At 41.3% G+C, this 26,005-nt stretch overlaps 1 protein-coding gene across 1 annotated transcript in view; it reads right to left on the bottom strand.

Annotated features, from left to right (window-relative positions):
* LOC123755110 (glutamate receptor U1-like) overlaps positions 1 to 23,750 on the bottom strand; it is a 121,397-nt gene extending 97,647 nt beyond the window's left edge. Inside the window, exons 1-4 of the mRNA XM_069332705.1 lie at positions 23,574 to 23,750; positions 23,106 to 23,451; positions 14,594 to 14,712; positions 14,383 to 14,499 (exon numbers count right to left, since the gene is read on the bottom strand). Coding sequence (XP_069188806.1) covers positions 14,383 to 14,499; positions 14,594 to 14,712; positions 23,106 to 23,451; positions 23,574 to 23,750 — 759 coding nt within the window. The remainder of the gene's footprint in view (positions 1 to 14,382; positions 14,500 to 14,593; positions 14,713 to 23,105; positions 23,452 to 23,573) is intronic.
* Between the last annotated feature and the right edge of the window lie 2,255 nt (positions 23,751 to 26,005).

The raw sequence follows: 26,005 nt of genomic DNA, 5'->3' as shown, positions 1-26,005 counted from the left end.
ACCCCAGAAGTGACTCGAACCCATACTCCCAGGAGCCACGCAACTGGTATGTACAAGACGCCTTAATCCACTTGACCATCACGACCGGACAAAATGAGGTGATAGCCGAGGCTATTTGAACCACCCCACCGCCGGCACTCGGATAGTAATCTTGGGCATAGCATTTTACCAAATCACCTCATTCTTTGGGGCACACGTGAGGAACACAAATGCGAACAAGCCTGAATGGTCCCCAGGACAATATGCAACTGAAAACTCACACCCCAGAAGTGACTCGAACCCATACTCCCAGGAGCCACGCAACTGGTATGTACAAGACGCCTTAATCCACTTGACCATCACGACCGGACAAAGTGAGGTGATAGCCGAGGCTATTTGAACCACCCCACCGCCGGCACTCGGATAGTAATCTTGGGCATAGCATTTTACCAAATCACCTCATTCTTTGGGGCACACGTGAGGAACACAAATGCGAACAAGCCTGAATGGTCCCCAGGACAATATGCAACTGAAAACTCACACCCCAGAAGTGACTCGAACCCATACTCCCAGGAGCCACGCAACTGGTATGTACAAGACGCCTTAATCCACTTGACCATCACGACCGGACAAAATGAGGTGATAGCCGAGGCTATTTGAACCACCCCACCGCCGGCACTCGGATAGTAATCTTGGGCATAGCATTTTACCAAATCACCTCATTCTTTGGGGCACACGTGAGGAACACAAATGCGAACAAGCCTGAATGGTCCCCAGGACAATATGCAACTGAAAACTCACACCCCAGAAGTGACTCGAACCCATACTCCCAGGAGCCACGCAACTGGTATGTACAAGACGCCTTAATCCACTTGACCATCACGACCGGACAAAGTGAGGTGATAGCCGAGGCTATTTGAACCACCCCACCGCCGGCACTCGGATAGTAATCTTGGGCATAGCATTTTACCAAATCACCTCATTCTTTGGGGCACACGTGAGGAACACAAATGCGAACAAGCCTGAATGGTCCCCAGGACAATATGCAACTGAAAACTCACACCCCAGAAGTGACTCGAACCCATACTCCCAGGAGCCACGCAACTGGTATGTACAAGACGCCTTAATCCACTTGACCATCACGACCGGACAAAATGAGGTGATAGCCGAGGCTATTTGAACCACCCCACCGCCGGCACTCGGATAGTAATCTTGGGCATAGCATTTTACCAAATCACCTCATTCTTTGGGGCACACGTGAGGAACACAAATGCGAACAAGCCTGAATGGTCCCCAGGACAATATGCAACTGAAAACTCACACCCCAGAAGTGACTCGAACCCATACTCCCAGGAGCCACGCAACTGGTATGTACAAGACGCCTTAATCCACTTGACCATCACGACCGGACAAAATGAGGTGATAGCCGAGGCTATTTGAACCACCCCACCGCCGGCACTCGGATAGTAATCTTGGGCATAGCATTTTACCAAATCACCTCATTCTTTGGGGCACACGTGAGGAACACAAATGCGAACAAGCCTGAATGGTCCCCAGGACAATATGCAACTGAAAACTCACACCCCAGAAGTGACTCGAACCCATACTCCCAGGAGCCACGCAACTGGTATGTACAAGACGCCTTAATCCACTTGACCATCACGACCGGACAAAATGAGGTGATAGCCGAGGCTATTTGAACCACCCCACCGCCGGCACTCGGATAGTAATCTTGGGCATAGCATTTTACCAAATCACCTCATTCTTTGGGGCACACGTGAGGAACACAAATGCGAACAAGCCTGAATGGTCCCCAGGACAATATGCAACTGAAAACTCACACCCCAGAAGTGACTCGAACCCATACTCCCAGGAGCCACGCAACTGGTATGTACAAGACGCCTTAATCCACTTGACCATCACGACCGGACAAAATGAGGTGATAGCCGAAGCTATTTGAACCACCCCACCGCCGGCACTCGGATAGTAATCTTGGGCATAGCATTTTACCAAATCACCTCATTCTTTGGGGCACACGTGAGGAACACAAATGCGAACAAGCCTGAATGGTCCCCAGGACAATATGCAACTGAAAACTCACACCCCAGAAGTGACTCGAACCCATACTCCCAGGAGCCACGCAACTGGTATGTACAAGACGCCTTAATCCACTTGACCATCACGACCGGACAAAGTGAGGTGATAGCCGAGGCTATTTGAACCACCCCACCGCCGGCACTCGGATAGTAATCTTGGGCATAGCATTTTACCAAATCACCTCATTCTTTGGGGCACACGTGAGGAACACAAATGCGAACAAGCCTGAATGGTCCCCAGGACAATATGCAACTGAAAACTCACACCCCAGAAGTGACTCGAACCCATACTCCCAGGAGCCACGCAACTGGTATGTACAAGACGCCTTAATCCACTTGACCATCACGACCGGACAAAATGAGGTGATAGCCGAGGCTATTTGAACCACCCCACCGCCGGCACTCGGATAGTAATCTTGGGCATAGCATTTTACCAAATCACCTCATTCTTTGGGGCACACGTGAGGAACACAAATGCGAACAAGCCTGAATGGTCCCCAGGACAATATGCAACTGAAAACTCACACCCCAGAAGTGACTCGAACCCATACTCCCAGGAGCCACGCAACTGGTATGTACAAGACGCCTTAATCCACTTGACCATCACGACCGGACAAAGTGAGGTGATAGCCGAGGCTATTTGAACCACCCCACCGCCGGCACTCGGATAGTAATCTTGGGCATAGCATTTTACCAAATCACCTCATTCTTTGGGGCACACGTGAGGAACACAAATGCGAACAAGCCTGAATGGTCCCCAGGACAATATGCAACTGAAAACTCACACCCCAGAAGTGACTCGAACCCATACTCCCAGGAGCCACGCAACTGGTATGTACAAGACGCCTTAATCCACTTGACCATCACGACCGGACAAAATGAGGTGATAGCCGAGGCTATTTGAACCACCCCACCGCCGGCACTCGGATAGTAATCTTGGGCATAGCATTTTACCAAATCACCTCATTCTTTGGGGCACACGTGAGGAACACAAATGCGAACAAGCCTGAATGGTCCCCAGGACAATATGCAACTGAAAACTCACACCCCAGAAGTGACTCGAACCCATACTCCCAGGAGCCACGCAACTGGTATGTACAAGACGCCTTAATCCACTTGACCATCACGACCGGACAAAATGAGGTGATAGCCGAGGCTATTTGAACCACCCCACCGCCGGCACTCGGATAGTAATCTTGGGCATAGCATTTTACCAAATCACCTCATTCTTTGGGGCACACGTGAGGAACACAAATGCGAACAAGCCTGAATGGTCCCCAGGACAATATGCAACTGAAAACTCACACCCCAGAAGTGACTCGAACCCATACTCCCAGGAGCCACGCAACTGGTATGTACAAGACGCCTTAATCCACTTGACCATCACGACCGGACAAAATGAGGTGATAGCCGAGGCTATTTGAACCACCCCACCGCCGGCACTCGGATAGTAATCTTGGGCATAGCATTTTACCAAATCACCTCATTCTTTGGGGCACACGTGAGGAACACAAATGCGAACAAGCCTGAATGGTCCCCAGGACAATATGCAACTGAAAACTCACACCCCAGAAGTGACTCGAACCCATACTCCCAGGAGCCACGCAACTGGTATGTACAAGACGCCTTAATCCACTTGACCATCACGACCGGACAAAATGAGGTGATAGCCGAGGCTATTTGAACCACCCCACCGCCGGCACTCGGATAGTAATCTTGGGCATAGCATTTTACCAAATCACCTCATTCTTTGGGGCACACGTGAGGAACACAAATGCGAACAAGCCTGAATGGTCCCCAGGACAATATGCAACTGAAAACTCACACCCCAGAAGTGACTCGAACCCATACTCCCAGGAGCCACGCAACTGGTATGTACAAGACGCCTTAATCCACTTGACCATCACGACCGGACAAAATGAGGTGATAGCCGAGGCTATTTGAACCACCCCACCGCCGGCACTCGGATACTAATCTTGGGCATAGCATTTTACCAAATCACCTCATTCTTTGGGGCACACGTGAGGAACACAAATGCGAACAAGCCTGAATGGTCCCCAGGACAATATGCAACTGAAAACTCACACCCCAGAAGTGACTCGAACCCATACTCCCAGGAGCCACGCAACTGGTATGTACAAGATGCCTTAATCCACTTGACCATCACGACCGGACAAAATGAGGTGATAGCCGAGGCTATTTGAACCACCCCACCGCCGGCACTCGGATAGTAATCTTGGGCATAGCATTTTACCAAATCACCTCATTCTTTGGGGCACACGTGAGGAACACATATGCGAACAAGCCTGAATGGTCCCCAGGACAATATGCAACTGAAAACTCACACCCCAGAAGTGACTCGAACCCATACTCCCAGGAGCCACGCAACTGGTATGTACAAGACGCCTTAATCCACTTGACCATCACGACCGGACAAAATGAGGTGATAGCCGAGGCTATTTGAACCACCCCACCGCCGGCACTCGGATAGTAATCTTGGGCATAGCATTTTACCAAATCACCTCATTCTTTGGGGCACACGTGAGGAACACAAATGCGAACAAGCCTGAATGGTCCCCAGGACAATATGCAACTGAAAACTCACACCCCAGAAGTGACTCGAACCCATACTCCCAGGAGCCACGCAACTGGTATGTACAAGACGCCTTAATCCACTTGACCATCACGACCGGACAAAGTGAGGTGATAGCCGAGGCTATTTGAACCACCCCACCGCCGGCACTCGGATAGTAATCTTGGGCATAGCATTTTACCAAATCACCTCATTCTTTGGGGCACACGTGAGGAACACAAATGCGAACAAGCCTGAATGGTCCCCAGGACAATATGCAACTGAAAACTCACACCCCAGAAGTGACTCGAACCCATACTCCCAGGAGCCACGCAACTGGTATGTACAAGACGCCTTAATCCACTTGACCATCACGACCGGACAAAATGAGGTGATAGCCGAGGCTATTTGAACCACCCCACCGCCGGCACTCGGATAGTAATCTTGGGCATAGCATTTTACCAAATCACCTCATTCTTTGGGGCACACGTGAGGAACACAAATGCGAACAAGCCTGAATGGTCCCCAGGACAATATGCAACTGAAAACTCACACCCCAGAAGTGACTCGAACCCATACTCCCAGGAGCCACGCAACTGGTATGTACAAGACGCCTTAATCCACTTGACCATCACGACCGGACAAAGTGAGGTGATAGCCGAGGCTATTTGAACCACCCCACCGCCGGCACTCGGATAGTAATCTTGGGCATAGCATTTTACCAAATCACCTCATTCTTTGGGGCACACGTGAGGAACACAAATGCGAACAAGCCTGAATGGTCCCCAGGACAATATGCAACTGAAAACTCACACCCCAGAAGTGACTCGAACCCATACTCCCAGGAGCCACGCAACTGGTATGTACAAGACGCCTTAATCCACTTGACCATCACGACCGGACAAAATGAGGTGATAGCCGAGGCTATTTGAACCACCCCACCGCCGGCACTCGGATAGTAATCTTGGGCATAGCATTTTACCAAATCACCTCATTCTTTGGGGCACACGTGAGGAACACAAATGCGAACAAGCCTGAATGGTCCCCAGGACAATATGCAACTGAAAACTCACACCCCAGAAGTGACTCGAACCCATACTCCCAGGAGCCACGCAACTGGTATGTACAAGACGCCTTAATCCACTTGACCATCACGACCAGACAAAATGAGGTGATAGCCGAGGCTATTTGAACCACCCCACCGCCGGCACTCGGATAGTAATCTTGGGCATAGCATTTTACCAAATCACCTCATTCTTTGGGGCACACGTGAGGAACACAAATGCGTACAAGCCTGAATGGTCCCCAGGACAATATGCAACTGAAAACTCACACCCCAGAAGTGACTCGAACCCATACTCCCAGGAGCCACGCAACTGGTATGTACAAGACGCCTTAATCCACTTGACCATCACGACCGGACAAAATGAGGTGATAGCCGAGGCTATTTGAACCACCCCACCGCCGGCACTCGGATAGTAATCTTGGGCATAGCATTTTACCAAATCACCTCATTCTTTGGGGCACACGTGAGGAACACAAATGCGAACAAGCCTGAATGGTCCCCAGGACAATATGCAACTGAAAACTCACACCCCAGAAGTGACTCGAACCCATACTCCCAGGAGCCACGCAACTGGTATGTACAAGACGCCTTAATCCACTTGACCATCACGACCGGACAAAATGAGGTGATAGCCGAGGCTATTTGAACCACCCCACCGCCGGCACTCGGATAGTAATCTTGGGCATAGCATTTTACCAAATCACCTCATTCTTTGGGGCACACGTGAGGAACACAAATGCGAACAAGCCTGAATGGTCCCCAGGACAATATGCAACTGAAAACTCACACCCCAGAAGTGACTCGAACCCATACTCCCAGGAGCCACGCAACTGGTATGTACAAGATGCCTTAATCCACTTGACCATCACGACCGGACAAAATGAGGTGATAGCCGAGGCTATTTGAACCACCCCACCGCCGGCACTCGGATAGTAATCTTGGGCATAGCATTTTACCAAATCACCTCATTCTTTGGGGCACACGTGAGGAACACATATGCGAACAAGCCTGAATGGTCCCCAGGACAATATGCAACTGAAAACTCACACCCCAGAAGTGACTCGAACCCATACTCCCAGGAGCCACGCAACTGGTATGTACAAGACGCCTTAATCCACTTGACCATCACGACCGGACAAAATGAGGTGATAGCCGAGGCTATTTGAACCACCCCACCGCCGGCACTCGGATAGTAATCTTGGGCATAGCATTTTACCAAATCACCTCATTCTTTGGGGCACACGTGAGGAACAAAAATGCGAACAAGCCTGAATGGTCCCCAGGACAATATGCAACTGAAAACTCACACCCCTGAAGTGACTCGAACCCATACTCCCAGGAGCCACGCAACTGGTATGTACAAGACGCCTTAATCCACTTGACCATCACGACCGGACAAAGTGAGGTGATAGCCGAGGCTATTTGAACCACCCCACCGCCGGCACTCGGATAGTAATCTTGGGCATAGCATTTTACCAAATCACCTCATTCTTTGGGGCACACGTGAGGAACACAAATGCGAACAAGCCTGAATGGTCCCCAGGACAATATGCAACTGAAAACTCACACCCCAGAAGTGACTCGAACCCATACTCCCAGGAGCCACGCAACTGGTATGTACAAGACGCCTTAATCCACTTGACCATCACGACCGGACAAAATGAGGTGATAGCCGAGGCTATTTGAACCACCCCACCGCCGGCACTCGGATAGTAATCTTGGGCATAGCATTTTACCAAATCACCTCATTCTTTGGGGCACACGTGAGGAACACAAATGCGAACAAGCCTGAATGGTCCCCAGGACAATATGCAACTGAAAACTCACACCCCAGAAGTGACTCGAACCCATACTCCCAGGAGCCACGCAACTGGTATGTACAAGACGCCTTAATCCACTTGACCATCACGACCGGACAAAGTGAGGTGATAGCCGAGGCTATTTGAACCACCCCACCGCCGGCACTCGGATAGTAATCTTGGGCATAGCATTTTACCAAATCACCTCATTCTTTGGGGCACACGTGAGGAACACAAATGCGAACAAGCCTGAATGGTCCCCAGGACAATATGCAACTGAAAACTCACACCCCAGAAGTGACTCGAACCCATACTCCCAGGAGCCACGCAACTGGTATGTACAAGACGCCTTAATCCACTTGACCATCACGACCGGACAAAGTGAGGTGATAGCCGAGGCTATTTGAACCACCCCACCGCCGGCACTCGGATAGTAATCTTGGGCATAGCATTTTACCAAATCACCTCATTCTTTGGGGCACACGTGAGGAACACAAATGCGAACAAGCCTGAATGGTCCCCAGGACAATATGCAACTGAAAACTCACACCCCAGAAGTGACTCGAACCCATACTCCCAGGAGCCACGCAACTGGTATGTACAAGACGCCTTAATCCACTTGACCATCACGACCGGACAAAATGAGGTGATAGCCGAGGCTATTTGAACCACCCCACCGCCGGCACTCGGATAGTAATCTTGGGCATAGCATTTTACCAAATCACCTCATTCTTTGGGGCACACGTGAGGAACACAAATGCGAACAAGCCTGAATGGTCCCCAGGACAATATGCAACTGAAAACTCACACCCCAGAAGTGACTCGAACCCATACTCCCAGGAGCCACGCAACTGGTATGTACAAGACGCCTTAATCCACTTGACCATCACGACCGGACAAAGTGAGGTGATAGCCGAGGCTATTTGAACCACCCCACCGCCGGCACTCGGATAGTAATCTTGGGCATAGCATTTTACCAAATCACCTCATTCTTTGGGGCACACGTGAGGAACACAAATGCGAACAAGCCTGAATGGTCCCCAGGACAATATGCAACTGAAAACTCACACCCCAGAAGTGACTCGAACCCATACTCCCAGGAGCCACGCAACTGGTATGTACAAGACGCCTTAATCCACTTGACCATCACGACCGGACAAAATGAGGTGATAGCCGAGGCTATTTGAACCACCCCACCACCGGCACTCGGATAGTAATCTTGGGCATAGCATTTTACCAAATCACCTCATTCTTTGGGGCACACGTGAGGAACACAAATGCGAACAAGCCTGAATGGTCCCCAGGACAATATGCAACTGAAAACTCACACCCCAGAAGTGACTCGAACCCATACTCCCAGGAGCCACGCAACTGGTATGTACAAGACGCCTTAATCCACTTGACCATCACGACCGGACAAAATGAGGTGATAGCCGAGGCTATTTGAACCACCCCACCGCCGGCACTCGGATAGTAATCTTGGGCATAGCATTTTACCAAATCACCTCATTCTTTGGGGCACACGTGAGGAACACAAATGCGAACAAGCCTGAATGGTCCCCAGGACAATATGCAACTGAAAACTCACACCCCAGAAGTGACTCGAACCCATACTCCCAGGAGCCACGCAACTGGTATGTACAAGACGCCTTAATCCGCTTGACCATCACGACCGGACAAAATGAGGTGATAGCCGAGGCTATTTGAACCACCCCACCGCCGGCACTCGGATAGTAATCTTGGGCATAGCATTTTACCAAATCACCTCATTCTTTGGGCCACACGTGAGGAACACAAATGCGAACAAGCCTGAATGGTCCCCAGGACAATATGCAACTGAAAACTCACACCCCAGAAGTGACTCGAACCCATACTCCCAGGAGCCACGCAACTGGTATGTACAAGACGCCTTAATCCACTTGACCATCACGACCGGACAAAATGAGGTGATAGCCGAGGCTATTTGAACCACCCCACCGCCGGCACTCGGATAGTAATCTTGGGCATAGCATTTTACCAAATCACCTCATTCTTTGGGGCACACGTGAGGAACACAAATGCGAACAAGCCTGAATGGTCCCCAGGACAATATGCAACTGAAAACTCACACCCCAGAAGTGACTCGAACCCATACTCCCAGGAGCCACGCAACTGGTATGTACAAGATGCCTTAATCCACTTGACCATCACGACCGGACAAAATGAGGTGATAGCCGAGGCTATTTGAACCACCCCACCGCCGGCACTCGGATAGTAATCTTGGGCATAGCATTTTACCAAATCACCTCATTCTTTGGGGCACACGTGAGGAACACATATGCGAACAAGCCTGAATGGTCCCCAGGACAATATGCAACTGAAAACTCACACCCCAGAAGTGACTCGAACCCATACTCCCAGGAGCCACGCAACTGGTATGTACAAGACGCCTTAATCCACTTGACCATCACGACCGGACAAAATGAGGTGATAGCCGAGGCTATTTGAACCACCCCACCGCCGGCACTCGGATAGTAATCTTGGGCATAGCATTTTACCAAATCACCTCATTCTTTGGGGCACACGTGAGGAACACAAATGCGAACAAGCCTGAATGGTCCCCAGGACAATATGCAACTGAAAACTCACACCCCAGAAGTGACTCGAACCCATACTCCCAGGAGCCACGCAACTGGTATGTACAAGACGCCTTAATCCACTTGACCATCACGACCGGACAAAGTGAGGTGATAGCCGAGGCTATTTGAACCACCCCACCGCCGGCACTCGGATAGTAATCTTGGGCATAGCATTTTACCAAATCACCTCATTCTTTGGGGCACACGTGAGGAACACAAATGCGAACAAGCCTGAATGGTCCCCAGGACAATATGCAACTGAAAACTCACACCCCAGAAGTGACTCGAACCCATACTCCCAGGAGCCACGCAACTGGTATGTACAAGACGCCTTAATCCACTTGACCATCACGACCGGACAAAGTGAGGTGATAGCCGAGGCTATTTGAACCACCCCACCGCCGGCACTCGGATAGTAATCTTGGGCATAGCATTTTACCAAATCACCTCATTCTTTGGGGCACACGTGAGGAACACAAATGCGAACAAGCCTGAATGGTCCCCAGGACAATATGCAACTGAAAACTCACACCCCAGAAGTGACTCGAACCCATACTCCCAGGAGCCACGCAACTGGTATGTACAAGACGCCTTAATCCACTTGACCATCACGACCGGACAAAGTGAGGTGATAGCCGAGGCTATTTGAACCACCCCACCGCCGGCACTCGGATAGTAATCTTGGGCATAGCATTTTACCAAATCACCTCATTCTTTGGGGCACACGTGAGGAACACAAATGCGAACAAGCCTGAATGGTCCCCAGGACAATATGCAACTGAAAACTCACACCCCAGAAGTGACTCGAACCCATACTCCCAGGAGCCACGCAACTGGTATGTACAAGACGCCTTAATCCACTTGACCATCACGACCGGACAAAATGAGGTGATAGCCGATGCTATTTGAACCACCCCACCGCCGGCACTCGGATAGTAATCTTGGGCATAGCATTTTACCAAATCACCTCATTCTTTCAGTTGCATATTGTCCTGGGGACCATTCAGGCTTGTTCGCATTTGTGTTCCTCACGTGTGCCCCAAAGAATGAGGTGATTTGGTAAAATGCTATGCCCAAGATTACTATCCGAGTGCCGGCGGTGGGGTGGTTCAAATAGCCTCGGCTATCACCTCATTTTGTCCGGTCGTGATGGTCAAGTGGATTAAGGCGTCTTGTACATACCAGTTGCGTGGCTCCTGGGAGTATGGGTTCGAGTCACTTCTGGGGTGTGAGTTTTCAGTTGCATATTGTCCTGGGGACCATTCAGGCTTGTTCGCATTTGTGTTCCTCACGTGTGCCCCAAAGAATGAGGTGATTTGGTAAAATGCTATGCCCAAGATTACTATCCGAGTGCCGGCGGTAGGGTGGTTCAAATAGCCTCGGCTATCACCTCATTTTGTCCGGTCGTGATGGTCAAGTGGATTAAGGCGTCTTGTACATACCAGTTGCGTGGCTCCTGGGAGTATGGGTTCGAGTCACTTCTGGGGTGTGAGTTTTCAGTTGCATATTGTCCTGGGGACCATTCAGGCTTGTTCGCATTTGTGTTCCTCACGTGTGCCCCAAAGAATGAGGTGATTTGGTAAAATGCTATGCCCAAGATTACTATCCGAGTGCCGGCGGTGGGGTGGTTCAAATAGCCTCGGCTATCACCTCATTTTGTCCGGTCGTGATGGTCAAGTGGATTAAGGCGTCTTGTACATACCAGTTGCGTGGCTCCTGGGAGTATGGGTTCGAGTCACTTCTGGGGTGTGAGTTTTCAGTTGCATATTGTCCTGGGGACCATTCAGGCTTGTTCGCATATATATTTATATATATATATATATATATATATATATATATATATATATATATATATATATATATATATATATATATATATATATATATATATATATATATAAAAGAGCTGCATTGTAGGTACCAATAGAACCTCAGCAGTGCCTTCAGAGACTAGCATCCTCACAGCATAACTTTATGCTATTTGCTATGCGCTAGGTCTCCTGCTTTCTCGTTGTCAATCTTCCTTTGTTGTTGTCGTTGACTCTCGTAGTGCACTCATGGCTCTCGGGTCCTTTACTCCGGCCCATCCATTGATTGTCGAGATTCAGCATTGGCTGTTTCTTATTTCCAGTAAGTTAAGTCGGTCGAGTTTTGTTCGGTTCTCAGCCATATTGGTGTCTCTTTAAATGAGCGTGCGGGTGCTGCCTGTAAGGAAACTGTCCGCTCTTGTCCCATCTCACGTAAAGGTATTCTTATTCTGACCTTTTCCTGGTTATTTATTCCTCCATCTTTACCCGTTGGCAGGATTGTTGGTCTTCTGTTACTGGTAACACACTGCATACTCTTAAGAGTAGTGTGTCCTCATGGCCGCCCTCCTACCATCGTAGCCGGCGATGGAAAACGGCTCTGGCGATGTTGCATATTGGCCATACACGCTTAACTCACGGTCACTTAATGGAGCGCCGCCCTACTACCTTTGGCCCAAATTGCAATGTCCCTCTTACAGTCGTGCTTATCCTTGTTCAATGTCCAGACTTCCAGGACGAGTGTGTGTCTTGCTTTCCGACCGTCCCTTTATGGAATTCTTGGAGAATTGGACACTTTTGATATCGTTCGCCTTATGCGTTTCTGTTCTCATATTGGCATCCTTGGTGATATTTAGCACCCTCTGATTATTCCACACATTTGATGATGCTACATAGCCTTCCCGGTTTGGCGCCTTCATTTGATAATTACTTACTTCTACAGAAAGAATATGAGAATATGCTTAGGATTACCTAAACCAATATAAGAATAGGGTTTCTACTTTTGCCATTTCGTTGGAATCTGTAGCTGACTTGGTGTTTTGGAGTCTTTTCTTTGTTTTAACTGTTAAATTATGGTTTAATTGGAAAGGATTCTCAGAATGGAGGCAATAGTGTTTTGGTACAGACTGGTAAAAAATAACAGGGACCGAAAAACTATAACGACACCCTTAAAATGTAATACACAAATAGCAGTAGTGTCAAGAACAATCATATGAGTTAAGTGGTCATGTGTGCACAGAAACACAAGATAATAATGCACTAACCAAAACGGGGATGAATGTTAAAAATAGGAAACAGTCAGCAGAATAAAAGATTATAAGATTCATATTACTTCTCAAGGAGAAACCGATTAGACGGGGACGGGGGAAATATCTATATATATCTGGGAATATTTCATAATATATATATTACGGGTTCACTATAGCCCCTGGTGAACGGGGGTTTTACTCCCTAGTAACAGAATCTATATCAACAGCAGCAAGACCTATATACAGATTGTAATCCATCAAATAATGTTTTTATATCTAAAAATGCGTCCGAAATGTAATTGGAAACGTAGGGGCGCTTTACTGATTACTCGTGTGTTATAAACAATATAACATTATTATTGAATGTGTCATTAATGAATGAAAAGAATTACATCGAAAAGTATACTATATGTCAATAACACATCATATACAGCATTGCCCGAAACGCTATGCGTACTAGTGGCTTTAGGTATTGTATGAACTACCTCTTTCTTTAAATCAAACAGAATGTTTGTACTGTAACTCTGCAACTATGTATGTAATATTCCTAAATAAATTATTATTATTATTATTATTATTATTATTATTATTATTATTATTATTATTATTATTATTATTATTATTATTATTATTATTATTATTATTATTATTATTATATGCCAGTAGATTATTATGTGTCATTGCTTACAATTTGTCAACAGTTTATCTTGTTTTGTGTAACAAGCATGCTGGTCATCCTGAATTCATTCTTTCCATAGAATAGGAAAGTATTGTCATGTTCAGAAAGACGTCAAAATGAATTCATCACTGCATTTCATGCACTATGTAAACAGGAAGAGCAGGACGCCCACTATGCTTAGTTCACTAGTCATGTACCAGAGCAAGTATCATTGAAAGACAACCAAATAATGGTTTTACGCCTGCCATCAGCCACAACACCACGAAACACTACAAATATAAGTGAGAGTTTCTACCCTGCATCAGCTGTAATGTGAGACTAACTGACTACTACAAGCGGTAATTTGAGAGTGACCTACGTGCGTCAGTTAATGTGAGAGTGACCTACGTGCGTCAGTTAATGTGAGAGTGACCTACGTGCGTCAGTTAATGTGAGAGTGATCTACGCACATACGCAATACACCAGTAGACACGTAGGAGTAACGTATCCATGTTAACAAAAATGTGGGAGTAACACACCTGTCGAGCCTTGTAGACCACCAGAGAGAACTGAATCTGTGTCATGTTAGGGTCCAAGCCATCCACTGGCACCTCGAACAAGGACACACCACCGGAAGCCCAGGATTTCATAAAATCCTGTAAAAATAATTAGTTTCAATAGGATTGAAATATAATAATTTTATACCTTTTTTACAACAACAGAAGATTATGACTTAGTATTATTGCGTACCCTCAAGACAAAGGAAGAATCAGGGTGACCATCAGCAACACAGAAAACGGAGCATCGAGGGTCTGATCCTGTTTCCATTACTGCCTTAATTGCATGAAGAGTTTCGGTTTCCCGCTTTTCTGAAGAAAAAATCACCAATTTAATATTTATTTATATATTACCAAATCTTACTTACTTGAAATGTTACCCAAAAGGCATGATATATACATTAAACTTGTGGTTACATGTTTATCAAAAAGAATGATTTATCATGTAATAAGGAGCTGGTAGACAGTAAAAGGTTTCATTTTCTTAACTAAATGTCTCAAACTTTATGCCTAAAATTTAAATTTTATTTACGTTGCTATACACCTGTTTTGTACAGCCAGTATTGAAAAGATTTTTATAACTTATTACAGATTAAGCTTTTGGTTTTGATAATGTCACTGTTTAAGTAATATGCTGTTATTTTGATTCAAGTAATTATTACATTGCATTTTTTTTTTGTAAACTTCCCTTATTACAAATGTCCAACCATTTATGAATAACGTCTTTAATTTGATTTTCTTCTTGAAGATAATTTCCATTTGTTATTTAAACTGGATCACTGTTCAGAAATTTATGGCTTCGACAGTTAGGTACTTGGAAGGGGTTCAGTGAGTTCTCGTACTCCTGAAGCCCGGCTTGGGGCCAGGTTTGACTGGTGAGACACTGATCTAACAGACTGTTGGTTGGAGTGGCTTGTAGACCCACATTTCTACTACAAGCCAGTTGTCCAGAACTTCTTTCAGGAAATTATTTATTTTTTATTGAAGTACAATTTTGTTCCAGCATTATTTCCTAACCAGGCTAGTAGGATACTGAATAGTCGTGGACCTTTGATGGTAATTCAATGTTCACTGATTGTGCTTATGGCACGTATAATGTTTATTGGCTGTATTCAAGATTTTCTACAATATCGTTTGCTCCAGTATGGTGCTTTATTATTGTGTAAATTTGGGACTTTGGATTTCAGTATTTTCCATATGATACCTCACTTGTGTCCTATCCAGAAAGTAAATTTTGATCACTTTAAAACAGTTCCTATAATTGAGGTGCTTTATCATGTCTATTTGCGCCATATATATTTGTTCTATTTATCCTCTATTTCATAAATATCTCCTGCTCTGAATTGATAAATGAGTATCGTGCAATACTCATGGCAAGACAGCATAATGCATTTTAATAATATGAGCATTATGTTGGTAATCCTGGACTAAGTTTCTCATAGTCCCTCCAATCATTTTTCCTGTTGACACCATATGTGATCAAGCATGGTTAAGTTAAGTTTGGCTTGGTTAAGCATATTTGGTTAAGAACATACCTAAGAACCTGGAATGTTAAACATCTTTATATTTTGTGCTACCCAATCGAAAATTTTATTAATGTCTTATTCAATGTCTTCTACAGAAGTAATTTGCATGCTGATTTTTGTAATCTGCAAAAAATGGCACAATACTGTGATTTGTATTTTTGTCTGTCTGATATGAGAATAAGAAATAGCAGTGGAACAAGGATTATGCCCTGAGGTACAGAGCTTTTCACTTTGCAAGGCATGATTTTGTTTAATTGACTGTCACTCGTTGCATTCTGTTTAACAGGAAATTGAATATCCATCGTCCTACTTTTCTTTTAATTCCTATGAATTTAATTTTTATAGGCTATCACTCCTGGTCACATTTATCAAATGTCTTTGCAAAGTCTGTGTACTCCACATCTGCATTTTGATTTAGTTGTAATGCGTCCACAATGTTGCCATAATGGTTAAATAAATGTAAAATAAATAAATCTTCTTGCTCTAAATTTGTTGATTCTGCATACGAAGGTCATTGTTCTTCATAAAATTGGAGATCACTTTCAATTAACAGTGTGCAATGGAAAAATACAAAAATAGCTAAAATCTATTGGTAGGAAATATCAGCAGGATGTAAACTGCAGACTTCCCAAATAAAAAAAAAAATTTTCATAGCACAAAGGTTTGAGTGGGGGACACATAAATGGATGACCTATTAGGAAAAGGCAAATCTAAACGCATAATGGGAGACAGGTTAAATTGGAGGCGATAGTTTTGATGATTCAGAGGGAATGTCTATTTTTTTATAATAATTACAAGGAAAATATGGTGCTTTCTGAAATTTGAGAGAAAAAATTTGAGATAATATCTGAAATGAATATTATCTTGCAAATTAGAGACAAACTAGATATTTTTTTCAGAATATCTGCTGTGCTTTTCGGCAGGTTTGAACCGGAAGGTCTAATAACGTATGTAAAATATAGACATTGGTGAAATTTTCTAGCTCTAATTTTCGTACTTTAACAATATACCATAACCTGGCTTATGTGGAAAGTTAGGAAAGTTTGGTATGATATTACAGAGATTGACTGGCACAAGATCCAGATGTCAGAAACTGTACAACTAAATGAACTTTTGTTAGTACGGAATGTTATTGGAAACATCCATGCCTTCTGGAACTGGTGAAAATACACGTAAAGTTTGCAAGGATATACTGTAAAGAATAAACTTACCATGCTTTGGAAACCTTATGTGTTGGAAACCTAACATCTAAAATAATTCTTTGTTGATCCAATATCATGGTCTGATATTGGATCAACACCTTCTGGAGCAAGTGCAAATATGTGTGTTTCCATAGACAATATATTGAATGTGGAATTGATGTCTTACTGTTTGGTAACTTTATTATTAAAACTACGATGAATATAAAACGAAATACGTACTGAGAACTTGAGAAAGATAAAAGTTTAAAGTTGAAACCTATTGCTTAACTCATATTTGCGCTAAGAGAATAAGTGCACACGAAACCTGCAAAGTAATTTTATTTGATTCAGGGACGTAAACATATTAAGGCGGCATAATGCAAAAATATACAATAAATGAAAACTAGTTCGATTTCATTCAAACTTTTTCAACGAGTTGTATATAAAAAAGGGTTTCATCTGGTTCAAGTCTCATCATCGTAGTATAAATAGGAAGGGAGAAAAAAATATTGAATTGTGTCAGAAACTTCCAAAATGGTAAGAAATTAACATCAAACTCAAGTGTCAACTGAAATCATGTCTATGACATTCAGGTATCACAATAGCATATAATAAAAATATTTAATAATTAGTTTTACACTAAAAAAAATTTAGTTAAAAAAAATGATTTTTTGTTTTTACATTTTTTATTATTTGTTTATCGGATTATTTCCATGAAACTTATACAGCTTCCTGCACGTAAGCCTATCTGTAAGGGTGCTAGTTTTGGAGCAAATTGGTTGATGTCAACTTCAGCCACAGATGGCAGCACCTTATTCCTTATTTTTTACTTATTTATTTTCAAGTAACATAAAAGTTCCTATAACTTTGTCATTTTTTATTAAATTTACATGAAACTTATACCTTATATGTAGAGTTTATGTTTCTACAAATATGTTTCAAGCTTTCTTTCCTATGTTCATATTTTTATTTTATAATAGTAATAAACCATGATATATTTGCATATTTTTTTATGGAACTTTGACTATTTGTATTAGTAAAACTAAGCATATTTTAAAAAATCCGCTTAGACAGATCCTTTTATTATATGCTAATGTGATAGAAAAGTGTCATAGAATTTATTTAATTCGAAACTTGTGGTTGTAGTTTCGATTTGAAAATGTGTCAAATTCGTTGAAAAAAAATCTCCCTTGCTATTTAGGCTGCAATACTGATACTTGAAACAACTGCAGCCCTTTTCATATACAACTAGTCAAAAAAAGTTTGGTCGGCATTGAACTACACTGAATATATCGCATTATGATTCCTTAAGACCCTTCTAAAAATATATTATTAAATACGAAAGTTCTTAAGGAAATTCCTGTTTCAATTCTTCCTCCGTGGTCTGACACTGTCATATTAAGACAGGTATCTGATTTAGATTTTACCCCAAAAATGTGTAACTTCGTGGAAGATGAGGTCGTGTGTGAAGAATGAGATGGCTACAGTTTAAAGTTTGTTTAGAGAAAATGACGTTTAAAGTTGTAGAAACTGATGCTTTTGTTCTACAGAAAACTATTTGACATTTAAGTTATAAAGATTTATCTCACAAAGTACAGTACAACTTTTTCTACAAAAATGTTAGTTAAAACAAGTTTTGAATGTTTCTTATAAAAAAGTTTGTTACATACAAATTTGGAATGTTTGAATCGGAAAAAGTTTTTTACAGAAAAAGTTAAAAAAAAAATAGTTACAGAAAAAGTTTGGTAGCTTTCTAATTGTATAATTATTAGTTTTAATGTGTAATTTATCATATGTGTTGTGTGAGAAGATATTTTCATGATAGGAGTGATTTTGAGAATTATGTTTTCTGATATATGGTTTTGAGATGTGGCTTTGGTGAGAGTTGTATTACCTGTGAGAAATATATGTTTTTGTGAGATATTTTTTTTTGAGATGTGCTTTTTGTGGGAAGTTATTTTTTCTCATATATTATGTGTGAGAAGTGCTTTTTGTGAGTTGTGTTCCTTTTATAAGAGTTGTTTTTTTTGTGAGCTGTGTGTTATATTTGGGAGATGTGTGTAATATATGATAGATGTGAGTTATATTTGAGAGATGCGTGATATATTTGGGAGATGTGTGTTATATTTGATAGATGTGAGTTATATTTGAGAGATGCTTGCTATATTTGGGAGATGTGTGTTATATTTGAGATATGTGTGTGTTATATTTGAGATATGTGATTTTGTGTGATATGGTTTTTGTGAGAAGAGTGTTTTAGAGAGTTGTGATTTTGTGATATGTGCTTTTTTGTTAGATGTCTTATTTTGAAAAACGTTTCCTCGAGAAATATTTTTATGTGCGAGATGTGTTTTTGTAAGATATGTATTTTGTGAGATATTTTTGGAGATGTGCTTGTTTTATTGTGTTTTTTTAGAGTAATTCTTGAGAGTTGAGGTTATATTTCTTGTGAGAATTGTGGTGTTTGTGAGAGTTGTGGTTTTTGTGAGATTTTTTGTGAAATCAATTTTTGTGAGAAGAATTTTTTTGAGAGTTGTCATTTTGTGAGATGTGCTTTTGGAAAAAATATTTTATGAGGTGTGCTTTTTGTAGGAAGAGTGATTTAGAGAGATATTATTTTATGAGGAAAGTACATACAATAGAAGTAGAAATTGTACACCTCAGGGTGAAAAGAATCAGCGTAATATGGGACAATTACGGAGTTTGTGTGGAAGTATGATACCTCGGTTACCAAAAGGTAATTGTTTACATTTATATTGTGACGGATCAGTGGGGGAAAATGGCAGGGCAGGGTGTGGAGTCCTAATAAGGGAATATACTGATTTTGGAACCGTGGAAAGGAAAATTGAACTTCGACTTAGTAATTATATTTTATCTACACAACTTGAACTGCAGGTCATTCTAGCTGGTTTGGAGGAAGTATGTCAAGACGAAAACTAGACCACTGGAACATTATCTAACACAGTGCAGAGTTACAAACCCATTAAGATTTCAACTTAGAGTCAACAGACCAGAAGAAGTTAAACACACAGGACAAAAAAAGTGACCATGCGAATCATAAATACTCATACTCTGCCCAAGTAAAACAGAAACAAGCAACACTTAGTGGGCCAGTCAGAGGCTTAGGGCCCCACGCAGGAATATAATTGCAAAAATAAAAGAGACGAAAAATATGTTTTTGTATATGTCGATAGGCGAGGATCACTTGATTCCATAAACACTATAAATCCGATCTTATGTCTATAGTTGACGATTGTAAGGAAAGGATAAATGAGATACAGCTGAAGGGTCACAAAGTGAAATTCATGTGGATTCCATCTCATGTTGGAATAATGCTCAACCAAGTGGCGGATGACCTGGTCAAATGCACTACACCAAGAACACAAATTGACATTAAATGTGTTTCAACCATGTGTGAGAGTATACTACCAGGGTCACTGCAACCACGCAGAGGTGTGAGTGTCCCCTTTACATCCATAGTCAGTGAATGTGCGACTAAGGATTTTTCCTTTTATTCTTATACACTTCTTATCCCATCCTTGGGTGTCAGATGAGTAATGAACAATTTTGCCCCACAAGTCAAGCACCGCGCTGAATGTCAGAATGTGAGATTAGTACTGGTTAAGGTGATGTAAATTCGAATATTTGCCTTAGATAAACAATAGAATACACTCCAGTGGCGTGAGCAAAACGCAAAGGTCTAAGTATTTCAGGTGGAGAGGAAGGCCAGGAATGAAGGAAGGAGTTCAAATTCCAGAAGCAATACCAGCCTTGCTCAATTGGATCATTCTCTCTGCAACTTGCTTGCAAGCAAATCTAGTAGGTAGACAATGGATTCTCACACCAAATTTTAATTTATTGTTTTGAGTCTATTGGGCTAGAACCTGAGTCAAATTAAATCATTGACATAGTTGCAAGTGAATAATGGGGGGGGGGGGGAATCACTGCAGAATGAAGAATGACATTAAGGGCATGTGTATTAACAAAAATAGATTTATTCTACAATTAACTTACTAAATAACAGTGACCCACATTCTTTACGTCACTTCCGCCAAACACACACCAAAACTACGACGTTGATACAACGTTCGAACAATTTTTAACACCTCTTAACCAGTTATAACAATCAATATAGCAAGTTGTAACAACGTTCTAATACGTCATAGACACGTTAAGCCAAGATATAACAACTTTATTACAAGTTGTAACAAACGGAAAATATAGACAGTTACGGTTTGTGTTTCCAGGGTTAAGAGTGTCACTTCAACAACTGTCAAACACCCTTTGCCAGACCCACCACTCTACCGGTGCAAAAGAGACTACAGTCTCGACGCTTGGTTAGTTCATGAACTAACCTGAACATTATGTGAACACTTTTGGTCAATACTGCACATGCACTGGCAGTCTTAAAACACTTCCCCAGCACCAAAAAAATTGCACACACGTAAATAAGACAAAGAGCACTGTCACCAAGACAGTCACCATAATACAATAGTAAATCACTTTGCTCTAGCCATGTCACCAAGACATTAAACAACAACACAACAGTCAAAGATAATTTACGTTAATGACACTCTGTCACACAGTCAACAATCAAAATACAATCAATTTATCAAAATTACGTTAATTATGCTCAGTCCCTCAGATAGTTATCAATCAATGAGTTACGTTAATTACGATATTTCACTCTTCAATAAATAATAATATAATTATTTCTTACCAATACTAGCCAATAACAAGATTTCCCTTGATACCACAACACAATAATCACACAGTGAGAATAGCAACATAAACTTGTCACAAAGACACCCGCTAATTATACCACTCACGTTTCACTCAGACGACCATAGTAATCAATCGAAAGGAAAGCCGATAGCCAGGACGACAGACCAGAATCGGACTTCGTTTGTGCTCAGTGTGGGATGGACTGCCACTCTCGGATTGGCCTCAACAGTCACACCAGACGCTGTACCAGGATTGACAACTAGGGCACAACTCCATAGTCTCCCGAGAAGGATGCCTACTACTACTACAGAAACTGGATGTGTTGGTAGCAGGATAAATACGTCCTCAGAGTACAGCTGACCTCCCTACTCACTTCTGAAAAGGGGACTCCATCCTGAAGGTGTAGGACCCCTCACATAAACAACATCTCTCTATGGAGACAGTAATGGAACGGAATACACATTCCCTTTGCTTGTCTAACCACCCGCTTCCCCCCACCCCACACCCTTCTGCTAAAGACCCCCAGTCAGTCCTGTCAATCATGGTCCATCACTAGTCAAGTCTTAAATCCCCCACTTACTTTTGCCTCAAACCAGACAGAACCTCTGTTTCCCTGAGAGAAGGAGAGAGACAGAGAAAGAAAGAAAGAGAGAGGTAGAGAGAGAGAGAGCTCGGAAGACATGATCAGAACATACAAAATTCTTTGTCAGGGAATTGTCCATGTAAACATGGATGGATGGGTTATTTAATACAGGTGTTTGTTTGTACAAATTTAATTTAAGTAAAATTTGCAATAAATAAAACATTATAAAGGTGAAATAATATTAACCATTAATTATTACTGCATTTTAATCCTTGTAATTTTAACCAAACAGGGAATATTGTAAAACGTTATATTCATTATAAAAAAATGGATCATACACATCAAATTTTTATTTTTATTTTTTTACAAATAAATATTTCACATGAAGAGATGTCAATCATTATAAAAAATAACTTCATAGACATGGAGACGACGACTATTCTCCTTTTAATGAATCGTTAGTCAATTATATCTTCGTTTAACACTTTCATAACTAGCATTATGCTTCATTCAACTTTTAAAAAGAGTCAAGTATATCATCTTAACATCATTTCTAAACTACAGTTACTCTCTGATACATCTTTATGCGTTAAAGTTACTCATATATCATATTTATGCATCAATGTCACATTCAAGGACATCAAAAATACTATTCGAGCTAACAAAGTTATTCTCAGAGACAAAAAATACTATTTGAGCTAACAAAGTTATTCTCAGAGACATCAAAGTTTTTATCAGAATCAGTAAAGGTACTCTCTGAAACATTGAGAATAGTATTCACACCATCAAAGTTATTCTCAGAGACATCAGAGTTATTCGCTAATACTTCATCGAGCACCAAAGTTATTCTCATGTCATCTTTATTCGTCAGTGTCACAATCAGAGACATCAAAATACTATTCAAGCTATCAAAGTTTTTCTCAGAGACACCAAAGTTATTATCAGTGTCAACAAAGGTAATCTCTGAGGCATTAAGAATACCATTCATGACATCAGAGTTGGTCTCTAGGACATCCTCAAGCCACAAAGTTATTCTCTAGGACACCTTTGAACATAAACGAAAGGTTCTAAAATGCATTCAAGCATTAAAGTTATTCTCATGTAATTTTTATGCATCAATGTCACACTCAAAGACATCAAAATAATATTTGAGCTAACAAAGTTATTTTCAAGGACATCAAAAATACTATTTAAGCTATCAAGGTTATTCTCAGAGACACCAAAGATATTATCAGAGTCAACAAAGGTAATCTCTGAGACAATAAGAATACTATTCATGCCATCAAAGTTATTCTCAGATACATCAAAGTTATTCTCTAAGACATCCTCAAGCATCAAAGTTATTCTTTAAGTCACCATCGAACATCAAATAAACTTTTTAAGTCATATTCAAGCATCAAAGTTGTTCTCTAAGACATCTTCGAGCATCAAATAATTTTTCTAAGACATCTTTGAGCATCAAATAATTTTTCTAAGACATCTTCGAGCATCAAATAATTTGTCTAAGACATCTTCGAGCATCAAAGAAACTCTTTAACAATTACCAAGACAATCACTGCCATATAATTCAAGCTTTGCTTCAATCAATTCCAACACAACAACACAACTCCTGTTTCAAATCATACCTCACACCAGACTGACTTAGTTTTTGCAGTTACATGTTTTTTGCAGTGTTTTTTTTTTTGCAGAATATCACATTTTGCAGAGAGACTTTAGTTTAGCATAGCATGTTTATGAAGTTCATTACTTGTTATTTTTAGTGATTTCACTCTACCATACATTTCAGTCTACTCATTATCTAAGGGCATTTGTCTGAAATGTGGTATTTTAGTGCTATCAAGGAATGTTTGTTAAATATGGGTATTTAGTCATTTCACGGGTTAATTGATCAAATGAAGTTTATGCATTTTAAGAGGTATTGTTTAGGAGAGGTTTTTATGCATTTATATAGATATTTGTTTAACATGGCTATTTGTCAAAGATTGAGTATTTAAGCATTATCCAGGGATATTATTTTAAATATTGGTTTTCATTTACTTCAGGGGTTAACTGCTCAAATAGTTGTTTATCCATTTCAAGAGGTGTTTGTAAAGATGTGATGTTTATGCATGTGTTAGGCATTTTTGTTGGGTATAATATCCTTAACCCTATCTTTTCAGATATTTTTGGTTTAAGTAAATTCATATATTTTTCTCCTCTGTGCATGCTGTGTTAAATATTTGATTTTGGTTCACCTTCTCTTTTAACCGTCTATTTTCACTGTTAATCTTATATATCCTGGCACCTAACCTTTTTCTCACTCTTTTATCCTCTCTAAATTATATTTTAAGATTCAACATCTTAGCTTCTCACATCATTTTCTTAGTCGTTTCTCAGTGTATTCTTATCTGTCTCAATGTCTTAGCTTTTGTTTCACTTAGTCTTTGTTTTCTGTCGATGTCTGTCTCGGTAGGGTTGGTTAGGTTCGGTCATATATCTACGTTAATTTTAACTCCAATAAAAAAAATTGACCTCTTACATAATGAAATGGGTTGCTTTATCATTTCATAAGAAAAAAATTAGAGAAAATATATTAATTCATGAAAACTTGGCTTATTAGGCAAATCGGGACTTGCATAGTAGGCTCAGAAGTGAGTTCTGGCTACTAGGTACGACATATATATATATATATATATATATATATATATATATATATATATATATATATATATATATATATATATATATATATATATATATATATATATATATATGTCGTACCTAGTAGCCAGAACGCACTTCTCAGCCTACTATGCAAGGCCCGATTTGCCTAATGAGCCAAGTTTTCCTGAATTAATATATTTTCCCTAATTTCTTTCTTATGAAATGATAAAGCTACCCATTTCATTATGTATGAGGTCAATTTTTTTGTATTGGAGTTAAAATTAACGTAGATATATGACCGAACCTAACCAACCCTACCTAACCTAACCTAACCTATCTCTATAGGTTAGGTTAGGTTAGGTAGCCAAAAATGTTAGGATAGGTTAGGTTAGGTTGGTTAGGTAGTCGAAAAACAATTAATTCATGAAAACTTGGCTTATTAGGCAAATCGGGCCTTGCATAGTAGGCTGAGAAGTGCGTTCTGGATACTAGGTACGACATATGTATATATATATATATATATATATATATATATATATATATATATATATATATATATATATATAAATATATATATATATATATATATATATATATATATATATATATATATATATATATATATATATATATATATATATATATATATATATATATGTCGTACCTAGTAGCCAGAACGCACTTCTCAGCCTACTATGCAAGGCCAAATTTGCCTAATAAGCCAAGTTTTCATGAATTAATGTTTTTCGACTACCTAACCTACCTAACCTAACCTAACCTATCTTTTTCGGCTTCCTAACCAAACCTAACCCATAAAGATAGGTTAGGTTAGGTTAGGTAGGGTTGGTTAGGTTCGGTCATATATCTACGTTAATTTTAACTCCAATAAAAAAAATGACCTCATACATAATGAAATGCGTAGCTTTATCATTTGATAAGAACAAAAT

Source organism: Procambarus clarkii, chromosome 28 (assembly GCF_040958095.1).
Source record: "Procambarus clarkii isolate CNS0578487 chromosome 28, FALCON_Pclarkii_2.0, whole genome shotgun sequence".
Taxonomy (NCBI): Eukaryota; Metazoa; Arthropoda; class Malacostraca; order Decapoda; family Cambaridae; genus Procambarus; species Procambarus clarkii.
Note: the sequence above shows the minus strand (reverse complement) of the source record. Positions and strands in the feature narration are given on the sequence as shown.